Here is an 18806-nt window from a genome sequence, read left to right as displayed (position 1 = left end):
TGAACACCAGGTCCCACACCACCATCACTGCTCCATTACTGAACACCAGGTCCCACACCGCCATCACTGCTCCGTTACCGAACACCAGGTCCCACACCGCCATCACTGCTCCGTTACCAAACACCAGGTCCCACACCGCCATCACTGCTCCGTTACTGAACACCAGGTTCCACACCGCCATCACTGCTCCCTTACTGAACACCAGGTCCCACACCGCTCCATTCCTTAACACCAGGTCCCACACCGCCATCACTGCTCCCTTACTGAACACCAGGTCCCACACCACCATCACCACTCCCTTACTGAACACCAGGTCCCACACCGCTCCATTCCTTAACACCAGGTCCCACACCACCATCACTGCTCCCTTACTGAACACCAGGTCCCAAAATGCCATCTTTCTCTGTGACATCATCAGGAGCTGGCTGTCTCTTCCTGTTTATTTCAGCCAGACCCCTGATGATGCATATATGCCATACCATCAGGGGACCAGCTGCAAGAACCAGCAAAATACAGCTGGCCCCTTGATGGACTTGGTACATGTATTGTAGATTGCCCCAGAGCCACATGGAATGCGTGATCCCAGGAAGGGGAAGTCACCCAAAATTTACTAAAATGCAAGAAAGGATTGCGTGAAAGGAGGAAAGGTGGAGCAAAATGATGGAAAGTTGGTGGAGGTGGTGAAGGTCCAATTTAAAGTGTATGTATAGCCTTGTTTTGGATAGAGTATGGAAGGATTGAAATGTCTGCCAGTTGATATTTTGCTGTATAGCATGGAGGCAAATCTTTATTCCACTGCACTAGCGTTGAAACCTGAAACTTTCCAAAGTAAGGGAAATCTTCTTCTTCGACAGTTGTCTCTGGAACAGTTGTCCCAATTGGAAAATTTACCATTAACTTTAAAATTGACAATGGGCATCAGTACATCTCTCCAGCAGAGAAAACAAATAGCAAAAGCTTGACAGGGGGTCTAACATTTGCCTACTCAATCCAAAACTTAAAAAAAAAAAAAAAAGGTTTTGCCTAGAGACACTAAACAAATCTAACAGACCAAGGAAGTCATGACATAAACCAACCCACTCAAATTCCTCTGAGGCTAAGCCAAAAAAGTTAAATCCATGGAAACATTAACTGTTCAAACGAAGAAAAAGAATTTAGCTGTGCAGAATACAGAAACTTTCCATGTACTGATAAACAACCAGCTCAGGCTGCAGTGATCTGCCTGAAGTTTATAAAAAGGTTCATATCTTTGCGTTTGCATTTCTATTAATTTTTGATGCCTGTTTTTCAAGTATTTCATGTAGTACCATTGAAGCCCATGGAGCCAAAGGCACAAAATGATGCACCAATAAAAGCAACTGTAGTATTTTCGATGTATGGCAGCAGGCCCTATAGCAAACAATGGCAAACTTCTTGTCGTGCATTGAGAAATGAGCATTATATTGCACTGAGGTGAACGGGATCTTGGGAAAAAAATGGCATTAACTTGTTCTTCAATACAACCCCTTCTGCCACTCTTCATCTCTGTGCAAGAATATATCTTAGAAATCTTGTCCATGCAATTTTTCGAGGCAATGAATCGGCAGCGTTGTCACCATTCTGTGCATGCTATAAACTCAAACTGCCTACCGACTAGCTATTTGATCGGGCTCTCTGGGGCTCCTTTAAACCAAATTCCCCTTACTTCTTCCCCTTATAAAGGGAGCAGAAATCTCTAAAAGCAACACAGATCAACATGACACTTTTCAGTGAAGTTGAAGAAGGCTAGTACCCCTGTCACATTTTTATTCCTGTGGGCCCCTTTTACAGATTCTCACTTCCAGTGTGGTAAATCTGTCGTTGTGGGTACAGAAAAGTGAGAAAAAAAAAAAATCTGTCCCATTCCCAGGAGTGGTTGAGCCACTTATAGTGGGACTGTGATAGTGTGGCGATCAATCTGGCACTAGCTGACGCTGGCTGGGAGGTACACTAACTGACTAATGTCCTGTACACACAATGAGAATATCGGCTGAAAAATACAACTTTCAAAGCGATCGTCCGATAATCTTATCGTCAGTACACAGCTTTCCGACAGTTCATGAGAAATTATCCGAAGGGACAAGCATGAGCATATTTTTTTCAATCAGTACAGTATTCGTCCGTAAAAAAAAAAAAAATAATAATCAACCGACCAAGACAGCACATGCTCAGAATTCAAAGAATACAATATATTACATCACTTCCGAAGTTGTATTCTGTAACTTTAGTAATCTCTTCATTTTCAGTATGAGACAAAAAAAAAAAAAAAACACCTCATCATGTGTACAATGCTTTACTGACACTGAGAACAATTGTGACACTAATACAATGATCAGTGCTAATACTATACACTGCACTAATGACACTGGCTGGGAAGGGGTAAACATCTAGGGGCAATCAAAGGGTTAAGTTTGTGCCCAAGAAGTAATGTGAGTTACATGTGCTGCATTTTCTTTACTGTTTTTTCTCCCTGCTTTGCTTTGTTAACCACGTCCCGTCCAGCCGTTGTATATAAACGGCCGGACGGTGGCAGTGCAGGGTCGAGTGGCCGTTTATAAATGGCCTCCCCGCACCCTGCTTGTGTGTGCTCCCTGGGAGTGCGCAGCATCGCGATCCGGTGCCCACTGTGTCCGGACCGATAATAATAATAATCGTCGTGCGGGATCTCTGTGCGAGGTCCCGATTATGTGACCACTCATTGGCCAATCAGTGATCACATGAAGAGTAGTAAGCAAGATGTCACTTCTGACATCATTGCTCGCTACGTGTGAAATCTCTGAATGATCACAGAGGTCACATGGTACAAAGCTATTCACAACAGCCTTGTACCATGCGACAAGCTGTGACCAATCACAGCTCACACAGTAGTTCTCAATGGCTGCAAGAATGCAGCTAGAGAGGAGAAATTATTGCTTTTACAGCCTTTATAGGTGTAAAAGCAATCAGTGTAAAGTAAGTACAAGTAGTACAGCGTCACCATGGTTACACTGTACTGCTATGGTGACAGTATGTCTAAAAAAAAAAAAAATTAAAAAATAAATGTAAAAAAAAGTTTAAAAAATTATAATTTTTGGTTATAAACTAGTTTGGGTTATTTTTTTTTACTATAAAGATAACGGAATAAATTTTGGCCAAGATTTATGATGAAATACTATTTGCAAAATTTTATAAGAAAAACACTTTTTCAAAATGTTTGGACTTTTTCATTTACATAGCAAAAGAAATAAAAATCCCAGCGGTGAATAAATACCACCAAAATAAAGCTTTATCGGTCTTAAAAAAATGCTAAAAAATCCATATGGGTACAGTGTTGCATGACCGCGCAATTGTCAAAGTGTGATAGCACTGAAAGCTGAAAACTGGCCTGGACAGAAAGGGGGTAAAAGTGCCCGGACTGGAAGTGGTTAAAAAAAAATCTGATTTAAAAAAATTGTTTTTTTTTTTTAAATCATCGTTTTTTATCCACCCGGTCTTCTGGATCCCTCAGCACAAATGCCCAGCTGGACAAATGTAACTATGCAATAAAATCCATTCCTGGACTACAGCTTTAAGGGCCCATTCACATTTGAGCATCCCATTGCAGAGCGTTAATACACGTGCATTATGGTATGCCTGAACGTGAATTGTGTCCTACAAATCATGGACTGACAATGCACCACAACAGATCAAAAAATGTACTGAAAATGTTTTCTGTTTCTGGTTAACATAAAAAAAAAAAAAAAAAAAAAAAAAGGAAGAGAAACAAGTGTATGCGTTGTGCATTGGACTCTACTGTACGATGCGTTGGGTGCAATTCGCAATGAGTGGCACCGCATAGCACCGCACACACTACAGGTGCGTTCACCATATGTTGTGGCCACACACATCAAAACATGCATTTTAGCACCCATTACCACAACACACAAGTCTGCCTGGGCCCTAAGGGCCAGTTCACACTATAGAAACGCAGTCCAGATGCGTTCCTGCATGTGCATTTTTGATGCGTTCTGTTTTTTTTTTTTTCCCCTCTTTTTCTTCAATTTAAATAGAGACATGTGCGTTCCAGTGCATCTTTTATGCGTTTTACCGCGTTCCAGTACAGTTCTGTGCAGGAAAAATGCAGCCTGTTGTACTTTTTTTTTCTGCAACGGGAACGCACTAGAACTGCAAGCACTGATGTGAACTATGACATTGACAGCCACATATCCTACTTTCTGTGCGTTTTGGATGCAGAAAACAAGCAACTGAAACGCATGGAGTGTGAACTGGCCCTAAAACATTTCAAACCTATACCTACTTTATTAAAAAAACTGTGTTTTTATTGCTGTGTCTCCATAAAAAGAGGTCACTGTGACTTCGCGAGCAGGGAATCTACCTCAACGGGAAAAACAGATACAAATTTAAAATAAAAAAAAAAAAAATGACTTCAGTTTCACTTTAAAGTCTATCTAGAACAGAGTATTTGAGGTTCTACTGAAGGGTTGGGTCAGGTTATTCCTCCTGTGTCCCCACTGAGGTGATTCACCCCACGTGTCCTATTGTCACCGGGACAGAAAGTGAAGGAAAAGCCAACATTTTACGCTTGCCATCAGAACAGGAAGTGAAGGGCAATTATTAAGTAAGTGGAAAATACCCCTCACCTAGAAGAGATTTCCTGTCACTTCCTGAGGTGTTTCTATTACAGGAAGTGAAGGGAAATCATCCAATTCTCTAAGAGGAAAATTCCCCTCAACTAGAAGAGATTTCCTGTCACTTCCTGAGGTGTTTCTATTACAGGAAGTGAAGTGAAATAATCCAATTCTCTAAGAGGGAAATTCCCCTCAACTAGGAGAGATTTCCTGTCACTTCCTGAGGTGTTTCCATTACAAGAAGTAAAGGGAAATCATCCAACTCTCTAAGAGGGAAATTCCCCTCAACTAGGAGAGATTTCCTGTCACTTCCTGAGGTGTTTCCATTACAAGAAGTAAAGGGAAATCATCCAACTCTCTAAGAGGGAAATTCCCCTCAACTAGAAGAGATTTCCTGTCACTTCCTGAGGTGTTTCTATTACAGGAAGTGAAGTGAAATCATCCAATTCTCTAAGAGGGAAATTCCCCTCAACTAGGAGAGATTTCCTGTCACTTCCTGAGGTGTTTCCATTACAAGAAGTGAAGGGAAATCATCCAACTCTCTTAAGAGGGAAATTCCCCTCACTTAGGAGAAATTTCCGATAGGGACCGATACCCTTTTTTTTTTTTTAAATCATCGGCAAGTACGAGTACCGTTACTTTTGGTCAAGTACTTACCAATACACAGTACGGATACTTTTCGGTGCGATTTGTGTCCATACAAAATGAATTGTCGCAAATAGCAATCCAAAGAATGGCATGCGATTTGAATAGGAAGGCAGTGGCATCCTGTACAAATTGTATGCGTTTTCCCCACAGCTCCTGTGTGAAGCCAGGCTTGTCATAGCCCGAGTTCACACAGGAGCAGTGCGGGGAAACCTCCCTGCACCGATCCCTTGATGTCAAACAACTAAAAGCTGCTCCACAGGTCTGTGGATTTGAAATTCCATTGGCTTCCTCTCCTCGCGGCAGGCTTATGACTGGTCAGCACTGTAACAGTGCTGACCAATCATAAGCTGTCTAGCCCATACTGTCATCCCTGCAAGGAGAGGAGAGGAGAGAAAGCCGCGGGGATTTAAAATCCCCAGAACTTTGAAGCGGCTTTCTCTCCTCTCCTTGCAGGGATGACAGTATGAGCTAGACTGTTTCTAATTGGTCAGCGACTTGATGATGCTCACCAATCAAAAGCCGTCTAGCCCACTGCAAGGAGAGAAGAGAATGCCGTGGGGATTTCAAATCCCCAGAACGGTGAAGCATCTTTCTCTCTTGTCCTTGCAGGTATAACAGTACGAGCTAGATGGTTTCTAATTGGTCAGCGAGTGGACGATGTTCACCAATCAAAAGCTGTCTAACCCACTGCAAGGAGAGGAGAGAAAGCCGCGGGGATTTCAAATCCCTAGAACTGTGAAGCAGCTTTCTCTCCTCTCCTTGCAGGGATGACAGTATGAGCTAGATAGTTTCTAATTGGTCAGCGACTTGATGATGCTGACCAATCAAAACCCATCTAGCCCACTGCAAGGAGAGGAGGGAATGCCACAGGGATTACAGTATGAGCTAGATGGCTTCTAATTGGTCAGCGACTTGATGATGCTGACCAATCAAAAGCCGTCTAGCCCACTACATGGAGAGGAGAGAAAGCCAAGGGGGGATTTCAAATCCCCAGACCTGTGAAGCTGCTTTTAGTTGTATGGGATCGGTGTAGGGAAGTTTCCTGCACCGCTCCTGTATGAACTCGGGCTATGACAAGCCTGGATTCACAGTAGCGGTGTGCATGGAGTCTGGACAACAATGGCACCGCATTCCTGATCAAGTCACATGCCTTTCTTTGTAGTGTGGTTTGCGCCAATTCCCTTTGAAAGGATGCAAATCACACCGCAAAGTATCGGTTTCGGGAAAAATTTCAAGAGTACGAGATGAAAATACTTGGTATCTGTGCATCCCAAATTTCCGATAACCTTCTATTACAGGAAGTGAAATCATTCAACTAAGAGGAAAATTCTATTCACTTAGGAGAGATTTACAGTCACTTCCTGAGGTGTTTGCATTAGAGGAACTGAAAAGAAATCGGCAGCAAAAAAAAAGAAGACACTTGAGAGGTTTTTACCATTCTCTACTGGCACTCCAGCTGTGGTGAAACTACAAATCCCATCATACTTTGCCTCTGGGAGCCTGTGCCTGTGAGCGCCTTGCAATGCCTCATTTGTATTTTCCAGTTTGCCTACCTCTTCCCTGCTATATCCAAAACTTAGAAATAACAAAAACATTTTGGCTGTAGAAACACCTTAATCAGTGGCGGACTGACCATTCGAGCAATCGGGCTCTGCCCGAGGGCCCGGGGTCAGTAGGGGGCCCCATGATCCCCTATTGCCCGAGGGCCTGGGGTCAGTAGGGGGCCCCATGATCCCCTATTGCCCGGGGGCCCCATGAGTTGTCAGTCCGCCCCTGACTGTTAAACATATTCCTCAGTAAAGAAAAAAGCCTCAATAATAAAACCTCAATAATCCAATTCAACAGGCAAGCCGTGCCACCTATTCATACAGTGCCAGCGTCATGCCACGGCCTATCCAGTGTCAGTGTGGGCAGCTATGAGGGTTGTACCAATGTCAGCCTATACATTCATTTAGTAATCCAGCCGAGTCTAGGCCTGCAAATGTAGGATTTCTTCAGAATCGATATAGGATGAGGGCCTTCAGAGAACATCGATCTAATCAGATATCTATGGGCAGCATTAGCAATTTTCCTATCCTTTAGATTTACCTTCAACTATGTAATGCAAGAGAGATTACATACAAATGGGAAGTGTTTAACCACTTCAAGTCCGGACACTTTCCCCCCCTTCCAGCCCAGGCCAATTTTCAGCTTTCAGCGCTATCACATTTTGAAGGACAATTGCGTGGTCATGCAACACTGAACCCATATGAATTTTGTAGCATTTTTTGAGACAGATAAAGGTTTATTTTGGGTGTTATTTATTCACCACTGGGATTTTTATATTTTTTTTTGCTATGTAATTGAAAAAGTCCAAAAATTTTGAAAAAAAGTGTTTTTCTTATAAAATTTTGCACATAAATAATATTTCATCATAAATCTTGGCCAAAATGTATTCCGTTATCTTTTTAGTAAAAAAAAAAACCCGAATTAGCTTATAACCAAAAATTATAATTTTTAAACTTTTTTTTACATTTTTATTTTTTTTTATATTATTATTTATGGGGGTTTTTTTGTTTGTTTTTTACAGACTGTCAATCTAGCAGTACAGTGTCACCATGTACTACTTGTGGGGGGTGATGAAGATTTTTCTTCTTTTTTTTTTAGGCTACGTTCACACTAGCATTGTGTGCAGGCGGCAGAAAGGCGTTTGGGAAGCGTTTTTACCGCTTCCCAAACGCCTCGCAAAATTCTGCACATTGCATGGTGCTGTTCTAACGGGAGCGTTAGCGTCGCGGCAAAACGGACGCCTCTGGTCGAGTCAGGAGGCGTTGAAGCCTCCTATTCTAGTCTATGGTGCCGCTTCGCAAATGCCCGTCCGGCGTTTGCGGTGCGGTTGCGGAGCAGTAACACCATTCAAACTTCATTATAGGCATTTGTAGGGTGTTTTTAACGCTCGGCAAACGCCTAGCAACCGCCGCTTAAGCGCGCTCCGCAAACGCCAGGCCAACGCTTGCCAAACGCTATAGGGGCATTTGGCAAGTGTTGGTAAAACAGTCAAGTGTGAACGAGCCCTTTACACTGATTGTTTTTACACCCATAAAGGCTGTAAATTAAATCATTTCTCCTTCTCAATAGCTGCATTCTTGCAGCTATTGAGAACAACTGTGTGAGCTGTGATTGGTCACAGCTTGTCACATGGTACAAGGCTGTTGTGAATAGCCCTGTACTATGTGATCTCGGTAATCATTCACAGATTTCACACATAGTAAGCAATGATGTCAGAAGTGACATCTTGCTTACTACTCTGCATGTGATCACTGATTGGCCAATCAGTGATCAGATGATCATACGACGATCCGTGTTCCACTGTGGCCAGAGGACACAGCAGGCACCGGATCGCGGTGCTGTGCGCTGGACGGGGAGCCAGTTTATAACAACGGCCACCCGACCCTGCACTGCCACCATACAACGGCCGGACGGGAGGTGGTTAAGTTTGACCTCCTATTATATGGTTTTGGTAAATCTAAAGGAAAATAATATCATGTATGGCCAGACTTAGAGTTTTTGTACAACACCACAGATTCTGTCAGCACATAGGGCCATAGCCAATTACCAACACAGGGCACTTAAGTGGATTAAATGAAAGGTTTAAAAAGGAATTGACAGATAAGGAGTATGGTACTAAAGATGTTTAAAGAAGTCTTAAGCTGATAGAACAGAGAAGGCCATAGCAAGAGACAAACAACAATGGCAGCCAGCCATGAACATACACAGTGCAGAGCGCAGACTAAAGTTGCAATTGGTCTCATTTATTATCATGTTTTAGGGAAAATGGTCTCTGCCGTGCATGGCAGACAGATGGTTTCAGTTTCATACTGCACTAGGAGAAGAGAAGGTAAAATCTGGAAAATGGTTTCCTCAGGACATTTGATGAATGAGGCCTAGCTTACGTGTCCCATTATGTAAATGTGCGCAGAGGCTTGTCCTCTCCATTGCAAGGCCGATTAACCCCTTTGCGCCGGCGCCTCCCAGCCCTTTAACCACTTCCTGTCCGCACACTTTTTCCCCCTTCCTGTCCAGGGCAATTTTCAGCTTTCAGTGCTATCACACTTTGAATGACAATTGCGCGGTCATGAAACACTGTACCCATATGAATTTTTTACCATTTCTTTGAGACAGATAAAGCTTTATTTTGGTGGCATTTATTCACCGCTGGGATTTTTTTTTTTTTGCTATGTAAATGAAAAAGTCCAAAAATTTTGAAAAAAAAAGTGTTTTTCTTATAAAATTTTGCAAATAAATAATCTTTCATCATAAATCTTGGCCAAAATATATTCCATTATCTTTTTAGAAAAAAAAATATAAGCCGAATTAGTTTATCACCAAAAATTATAATTTTTAAACATTTTTGTTTTATTTTTTATATTATTTTTTTTTTTTTTACATACTGTCACCTTAGCAGTACAGTGTCACCATGGTGACACTGTACTACTTGTGGGGGGTGATGAAGATTTTTTTTTTTTACAGTGATCGCTTTTACACCCATACAGGATGTAAAAGCAATCATTTCTCTTCCTCTCTGTCTGCATTCTTGCAGCCATTGAGAACTACTGAGTTAGCTGTGATTGGTCACAGCTTGTCACATGGTACAAGGCTGTTGTGAATAGCCCTGTACTATGTGATCTCGGTAATCATTCACAGATTTCACACGTAGTAAGCAATGATGTCAGAAGTGACATCTTGCTTACTACTTTGTATGTGATCACCGATTGACCAATGAGTGATCACATGATCGGGACCTCGTACAGAGGTCCCGTCCGACGATCGGCGTTTCACTGTGTCCAGAGGACACATCGGGCACCGGATCGCGGTGCCCAGGGAGTGCGCACAGCTAGAAATGGCGGGTGCCATTTATGAATGGCAACCTGCCCCTGGAGTGCCACCGTTCTGCCGTTTATAAACAGCAGGCAGACGGCAAGTGGTTAAGGGTTTCAGAAGCCCGGAGGTGGGGCTGGGTTTTAGGGTCATGTGACCGTCGTGACATGCCAACACATGATCGGGAAAGGTCACGATCGAAAGAGGAGATCGGGACCTTTCTGTGAGTACCAGACGTGTGCTGGGAGCGCACAGGGCGCGTGCTCTCAGCACGTTTTTTTTTTTTTTTTTATTAATAGAACGCAAATGTGCGGCAGCTCAGCGTCTAGGCCCATGCACCAGGAGGCCACACGTTTGCGTTCGGCCGGTCAGAAGAGTTTTAGGCCTCATTCACACAGGGCATATCAATGCGTACCCCATGTTTACATGCGTACATAAAGGGAAAAGACCCCCTATAGAACTTGAGACTAAATATAAATATACACCGAAAAAAGTTTTATAAAAAAAGTACAAGCTTTTTATTGTGTCAAAAAATTTAGACATACTAGGGATGCACCGAAATTTCGGTGGCCGAAACCTTTCAGCCAAAAACACAATGAAAAAAAAAAAAAACCCGCTACAGGTGTTGAAAAAACCCCACCCCTCGCCGCCGCCACCACCGGTTGCCGCTCGGTAGTTCTCAGCCTTACCTGAGAAACCATCAATCCCGGCGCTGGGCATAGAGATCAGTGAAGGAAAGATGGCCAACACTCATCTCTATGCCCTTGGAGGACCAATGTTGTTTCCCATTTCGGCCACTTATTTTTTGTAGATCAATGCTTTTTTTTAATCCAATGCTTTACATTGTATCGGAGAGATGTGGGGTCTTATTGACCCCATATTTCTCCATAAAGAGGACCTGTCACTAATTATTTCTATCACAAGGGATGCATGCATTTCTTGTGATAAGAATAAAAGTGATTAAACATTTGTTTTAAAGGGACAGTGCAAAAAAAAAACCCCAAAAAACATTAAATAAATGTAAGAAAAAAAAGTTTAAAGTACCCCCTCCCCCGTGCTCGCACGTAGTGGTGAACGCATACGTAGGTCACGCCCACATATGTAAACGGTGTTCAAACCACACACTGATGTATCGCCATGAACGTCAGAGCAAGAATTGTAGCACTAGACCTCCTCTGTAACTTTACACAGCTAACCTGTAGACATTTTTAAAGCATCACCAATGGAGATTTTTTTAAGTACCGCAGTTTCACACCATTCCACGAGCGTGGAATTTTAATCACAGTGTATTTTTTTCCAAAAAATATATATTCATTTTTAAAAACTGCGCATTTCGGTTTTCGGCCAAGTGCATTTTGAATTTTCGGTACCAGAATTTTCATTTCGGTGCACCACTAAGACATACCATACAATACATCATCCAAAGTCATAGTACAGCATCACCAAAGTATAAATTGCATGATAATGATACCCAGTATGACTAGCCATTTATAATGTTGTAACATCACCTTATCATGCAATTTATACTTTGGTGATGCTGTACTATGACTTTGGATGATGTATTTATATGGTATGTCTACGTGTTAGAATCATTTTTTGACAATAAAAAGCTTGTACTTTTGATAAAACTTTTTTCAGCATACATTCATGCCTTCAAAGTCCCAATTCCTATAGAGGATCTTTTCCCTTTATTGATCTTGCAATTCTGGGGATGTTTGCTACTGATCAGGAAACCCCTTTTCTTTTTTTTTCGTATGTTTACATGTGTGATCGCTATTAGTAGGACAATGCCTCAAATTTGGACAATGGATTGCTGCTACGTCCCCAATGCCTATGTGTAGCGATTAATAGCTTGGTGAACAAAGGCGATGAATAATAAATCAAAAAGCGCTCGTGTGAGCCTTAAGGCGCTGGAGTGGGGAACAGCGAAGCACATTGACTGAGGCTTTTCAGTGGGAGGAATGATCAAATTTCCTGGTAAAGCTTAGCAATTTTTGTTTTCCTCAGTTACACAGATGCTGGAGGTGTTTGCAACATGTTGGTGCCCTGCACAGGCCAAGCACACCATTTCGCGACCCAGTGACAGCCTCTGAGGAAGAGGTTCTACCTCAAAACGCGTCAGACATTTTGGAGGTCCCCTAATAGCTACCATCTAGGGAGATTGGACCATGTTGTATTTCTAGTGATGCGCCTTTGATTTTATTCCTTTGTGAGTATACCACTTTTTATTCAATAAATTTCATTTTTAGAAGGTAATGCACTAGGCCTGTGCGCCCTCGGTTTGTTTCTTTACACACAATAATTGTCCTAACATTCAATCAGCCTCTAGCGTCAATCATAGTCTTTAGCCATGGATACCGGAAATATAACTTCTGCCTAATTTTCATGGGTCACAGAATTAGTGATCACTTATTATTATTATACAGGATTTATTTATTATTATACAGGGTTTATATATTATTATACAGGATTTATATATTATTATTATACAGGATTTATATATTATTATTATTCAGGATTTATATATTATTATTATACAGGAATAATATATTATTATTATACAGGATTTATAGATTATTATTATTATACAGGATTAATATATTATTATTATACAGGATTTATAGATTATTATTATACAGGATTTATATATTATACAGGATTTATAGATTATTATTATTATACAGGATTTATATATTATTATTATTAGACAGGATTTATATATTATTATACAGGATTTATTATTATTATTATTATTATTATTATTATTATTATTCAGGATTTATATATTATTATTATTATTATTATAATACAGGATTTATATATTATTATACAGGATTTATATATTATTATTATACAGGGTTTATATATTATTATACAGGATTTATATATTATTATTATTCTTATTAAACAGGATTTATATATTATTATACAGGATTATTATTATTATTCAGGATTTATATATTATTATTATTATACAGGATTTATATATTATTATTATACAGGATTTATATATTATTATTATTATTCAGGATTTATATATTATTATTATTATACAGGATTTATAGATTATTATAATACAGGATTTATATATTATTATAATACAGGATTTATATATTATTATACAGGATTTATATATTATTATTATTATACAGGATTTATATAGCGCCAATAGTTTGCTCAGCGCTTTACAATATAACGGGAGACAATACAGCAACAACACATTTCAATACAAGAGGGTTAGGAGGGCCCTGATCTTCGGAGCTTACAATCTAGGAGGGAGGGGCTAGTGGTACAAAAGGTCGTAACTGTGGGGGATGGACTGGTAGGAAGAGTAGAAGATTCCATTATTAGCCGATGGCAGGATAGGCTTTCCTGAAGACATAGGTTTTCAGAGATCGCCTAAAAGTGAGCAGAGTAGGCGACAGTCTTATAAATTGGGGTAGAGAATTCCGGAGCACAGGGGAAGCTCTGGAAAAGTCCTGGAGACGAGCATGGGAGGAGGAGACAAGGGAGCTAGAGAGCAAGAGGTCGGGCGAGGACTTATTTATTTATTTCAGGTACTTATACAGAGCTGTCAATTTACGCAGTGCTTTACATATATATTGTACATTCACATCAGTCCCTAACCCTCAAGAGGCGTACAGTCTAAGGTCCCTAACTTACATTCATTCATACAAATACTAGGGCCAATTTAGACAGGAGCCAATTCACCTACCAGCATGTCTTTAGGGTATGAGAGGAAACCGGAGTACCCACGCAGGCACAGGGAGAACATGCAAACTCCAGGCAGGTGGTGCCATGGTTGGGATTTGAACCAACAACTCTAGTACTGCCAGGCGGAAGTGCTAACCATTTAGCCACTGTGCTGACTTATGTAATTATTTGGCATTTAAAGCCAAAATTAGGGCAGCACAGAGAACGATAACACTTGTACTCATGCAAATGTTCAAATACCTGAAACCAATACCTTTGCGGTGTGATTTGAGCCCATACAAAATGAATGGGCTCAAATCACACAGCAAAGAAACACATTTGAACAGGATTGCAGAGCAATTCCTGTCCGAATTACATGCAATTTTTCCCCCCACTGCTCCCGTGTGAACCCAGGCTTGTTATGGTGACTTCAGCCTGGGTTCACACAGGAGTGGTGCAAGAAAACGAACACAATTTGGACAGTAATGACACCGCATTGTTGTTCGAATTGCGTGCGATCCTATTCATTTTCTATGGGCTCAAATTGCACCGCAAAGGTATGGTAATCGATATTGGCGAGTACTTGAGCATGAGTATCGGTACATGTACTTGCCGATAAAAATGGAGGCGTTTGCATCATGTTGGTCCTCTGCATATGCCAAGCACACTGTTTAGTGACCCAGTGACAGCCATGATTGTCCAAACATCCAACCAGCCTCTAGCATCTATGATAGTCTTTAGCCATGGATACCGGAGACATAACTACTGGAAACTTCTGCCCAACATTCACAGGCCACAGAATCTGCGATCACTTCTGTGACCATTTGACATCTGAAGCCAAAAGTAGAGCTGCACAGATAACAATAACATTGGGGGGGGGGGGCAGAAATCTAGAAGTCTACCGGGACGGGGGGGGGGGGGCAGAAGTCTACTGGGGGGGGGCAGAAGTCTACCGGGACGGGGGGGGGCAGAAGTCTACCAGGACAGGGGGGGGGCAGAAGTCGGGGGGGGCAGAAGTCTACCGGGACAGGGGGGGGGGGCAGAAGTCTACCGGGACGGAGGGGGGGGGGCAGAAGTCTACCGGGACGGAGGGGGGGGGCAGAAGTCTACCGGGACGGAGGGGGGGGCAGAAGTCTACCGGGACGGAGGGGGGGGGGGGCAGAAGTCTACCGGGACGGAGGGGGGTGGCAGAAGTCTACCGGGACGGAGGGGGGGGGCAGAAGTCTACCGGGACGGAGGGGGGGGGCAGAAATCTACCGGGACGGAGGGGGGGGGGCAGAAATCTACCGGGACGGAGGGGGGGGGGCAGAAGTCTACCGGGACGGAGGGGGGGGGGCAGAAGTCTACCGGGACGGAGGGGGGGGGGCAGAAGTCTACCGGGACGGAGGGGGGGGGCAGAAGTCTCCCGGGACAGAGGGGGGGGGCAGAAGTCTCCCGGGACAGAGGGGGGGGGCAGAAGTCTCCCGGGACAGAGGGGGGGGGCAGAAGTCTCCCGGGACAGAGGGGGGGGGCAGAAGTCTCCCGGGACAGAGGGGGGGGGCAGAAGTCTCCCGGGACAGAGGGGGGGGGGCAGAAGTCTCCCGGGACAGAGGGGGGGGGGCAGAAGTCTCCCGGGACAGAGGGGGGGGGGGCAGAAGTCTCCCGGGACAGAGGGGGGGGGGCAGAAGTCTCCCGGGACAGAGGGGGGGGGCAGAAGTCTCCCGGGACAGAGGGGGGGGCAGAAGTCTCCCGGGACAGAGGGGGGGGCAGAAGTCTCCCGGGACAGAGGGGGGGGCAGAAGTCTCCCGGGACAGAGGGGGGGGCAGAAGTCTCCCGGGACAGAGGGGGGGGCAGAAGTCTCCCGGGACAGAGGGGGGGGCAGAAGTCTCCCGGGACAGAGGGGGGGGCAGAAGTCTCCCGGGACAGAGGGGGGGGCAGAAGTCTCCCGGGACAGAGGGGGGGGCAGAAGTCTCCCGGGACAGAGGGGGGGGCAGAAGTCTCCCGGGACAGAGGGGGGGGCAGAAGTCTCCCGGGACAGAGGGGGGGGCAGAAGTCTCCCGGGACAGAGGGGGGGGCAGAAGTCTCCCGGGACAGAGGGGGGGGCAGAAGTCTCCCGGGACAGAGGGGGGGGCAGAAGTCTCCCGGGACAGAGGGGGGGGCAGAAGTCTCCCGGGACAGAGGGGGGGGCAGAAGTCTCCCGGGACAGAGGGGGGGGCAGAAGTCTCCCGGGACAGAGGGGGGGGCAGAAGTCTCCCGGGACAGAGGGGGGGGCAGAAGTCTCCCGGGACAGAGGGGGGGGCAGAAGTCTCCCGGGACAGAGGGGGGGGCAGAAGTCTCCCGGGACAGAGGGGGGGGCAGAAGTCTCCCGGGACAGGGGGGGGGGGGGGCAGAAGTCTCCCGGGACAGGGGGGGGGGGCCAGAAGTCTCCCGGGACAGGGGGGGGGGCAGAAATCTCCCGGGACAGGGGGGGGGGGGCAGAAATCTCCCGGGACAGGGGGGGGGGGGCAGAAATCTCCCGGGACGGGGGGGGGGGCAGAAATCTCCCGGGACAGGGGGGGCAGAAGTCTCCCGGGACGGGGGGGGGGCAGAAGTCTCCCGGGACAGAGGGGGGGGGGGCAGAAATCTCCCGGGACAGAGGGGGGGGGGCAGAAATCTCCCGGGACGGGGGGGGGGGGGCAGAAATCTCCCGGGACAGGGGGGGCAGAAGTCTCCCGGGACAAGGACTACAGGCAGGAGGAGTGTATAGAAGTTTGCTGGAACTCACAAAGTCCTGTTTAAGCTCAAGGTGGAGGAGATCCCGCACCAGTCCCGGGTCACCTCCCCAATTCTCGGGTCATCCCCCGCCCCCCTGCGGGCACACTCACCTCCCCACCGTCTGGTTGGCCAGCTGCCGCATACGATTGAACTGCTTCTTCATGGTGACGGCCGGACGATCCGATCACTAATAATCCATAAAGAGCCGAGCAGCCGGGAGAGCCCGGAGAGGAGGCCGACACACAGCGCACAGAGCCCGGGGCTCCGGAGTGGGAGAGAGCCGGCACCTCCCAGCCACACACACAGCCCGGCCCTCCCTGTGGGCTTCACCCCGAGTACTCCTCCTCCTTCACAGGATCCACTCCTCCTTCCTCCCTGCCAAGGGAGGCCCTCCTATAAACTTCTCATCGCTGGACCCAAGAGCTGACACTCACTCCTTTCCCGGCTACACCCCCCACCTATAAACGTCTCATCACTGGATCCAAGAGCTGACACTCACTCCACCTTCTTCCCCCGCTACACTCCCCTCCTACAACCTTTTCATGGCTAGACCCAATAACTGACACTCCCTCCTTCCTCCCTGACTACACTCCCCTCCTACAAACTTCTCATCACTGAACCGAAAAGCTGACACTCACTCCTCTCCGACTACACTCTCCTCCTACAAACTTCTCATCACTGGACCCAAAAGCTGACACTCATTCCTCTCCGACTACACCCCCCACCTATAAACGTCTCATCACTGGATCCAAGAGCTGACACTCACTCCACCTTCTTCTCCCGCTACACTCCCCTCCTACAACCTTTTCATCGCTAGACCCAAGAGCTGACACTCCTTCCTTGATCCCTGACTACACTCCCCTCCTACAAACTTCTCATCACTGAACCAAAAAGCTGACACTCACTCCTCTCCGACTACACTCACCTCCTACAAACGTCTCATCATTGGACCCAAAAGCTGACACTCACTCCTCTCCGACTACACTCCCCTCCTACAACCTTCTCATCACTGGACCCAAGAGCTGACACTCCTTCCTTGATCCCTGACTACACTCCCCTCCTACAAACATCATCACTGGACCCAAAAGCTGACACTTGCTCCTCTTTCCCTCACTACACTCCCCTCCTATAAACTTCTCATCACTGGACCCAAGAGCTGACACTCATACCTCCCTCTTCCCTGGCTAAACTCCCCTCCTATAAATGTCTTGTCACTTGACCCAAGAACTGACGCTCACTCCTCTCCGACTACACTCCCCTCCTATGAACTTCTCATCAATGGATCCAAGAGCTGACACTCACTCCTCTTTCCCTGGCTACACTCCCCTCCTATGAACTGCTCATCAATGGATTCAAGAGCTGACACTCCTTCCCCAGCTACACTCACCTCCTACAAACGTCTCATCACTGGACCCAAGAGCTGACACTCATACCTCCCTCTTCCCTGGCTAAACTCCCTTCCTATAAATGTCTTGCCACTTGACCCAAGAGCTGACACTCACTCCTCTCTGACTACACTCCCCTTCTATAAACGTCTCATCATTGGACCCGAGAGCTGACACTCACTCCTCTCTGACTACACTCCCCCCCTATAAACATCTCATCACTGGACCCGAGAGCTGACACTCACTCCTCCTTCCTCGGCTACACTCCCCTCCTATAAATGTCTGATCACTGGACCCGAGAGCTGACACTCACTCCTCCTTCCCCGGCTACACTCCCCTTCTATAAACCTCTCATGGCCAGACCCTAGAGCTGACACTTACTCCTCTCTTACTACACTCACCTCCTATAAACATCTCATCACTGGACCCAAGAGCTGACACTTACTCCTCTCTTACTACACTCCCCTCCTATAAACATCTTATCACTGGACCAAAGAGCTGACACTCCTCCCTGACTACACTACCCTCCCATAAACTTCTCATCACTGGACCCAAGAGCTGACACTCACTCACTCCTTCTTCCCTGGCTACACTACCCTCCAATAAACTTCTCATCACTGGAACCAAGAGCTGACACTCACTCCTCCTTCCCTTGCTACACTCCCCTCCTATAAACTTCTCATGGCTGGACCGAAGAGCTGACACTCACTCCTCCTTCCTCCCTGACTACACTCCCCTCCCATAAACTGCTCATCGCTGGACCCAAGAGCTGACACTTAGTTTGAGTAGTCACTACTGAGTCATAATATCAGATCCACCTTTATTTGTTTTATAGACTCCAGAACAACACAGGATGATTGTTTGC

The 18806-nt window shown here is 45.6% G+C and overlaps 1 protein-coding gene across 3 annotated transcripts in view; it reads right to left on the bottom strand.

The window, feature by feature from the left end:
• Positions 1–16855, bottom strand: part of ARHGAP17 (Rho GTPase activating protein 17) — a 181583-nt gene extending 164728 nt beyond the window's left edge. For 2 of the 3 annotated variants that reach the window (XM_089682415.1, XM_089682416.1), the window contains exon 1: positions 16667–16855. In XM_089682415.1, coding sequence (XP_089538541.1) covers positions 16667–16719 — 53 coding nt within the window. In that variant the 5' untranslated portion in view covers positions 16720–16855. The remainder of the gene's footprint in view (positions 1–16666) is intronic. The other variant, XM_089682414.1, reaches the window with a different exon arrangement.
• Between the last annotated feature and the right edge of the window lie 1951 nt (positions 16856–18806).

Source organism: Staurois parvus, unplaced genomic scaffold, assembly GCF_062004578.1.
Source record: "Staurois parvus isolate SC_StPar_1 unplaced genomic scaffold, SC_StPar_1.0 ptg000289l, whole genome shotgun sequence".
Taxonomy (NCBI): Eukaryota; Metazoa; Chordata; class Amphibia; order Anura; family Ranidae; genus Staurois; species Staurois parvus.
The sequence above is the reverse complement of the archived record's forward strand: the minus strand, read 5'-3'. Positions and strand labels throughout refer to the sequence as shown.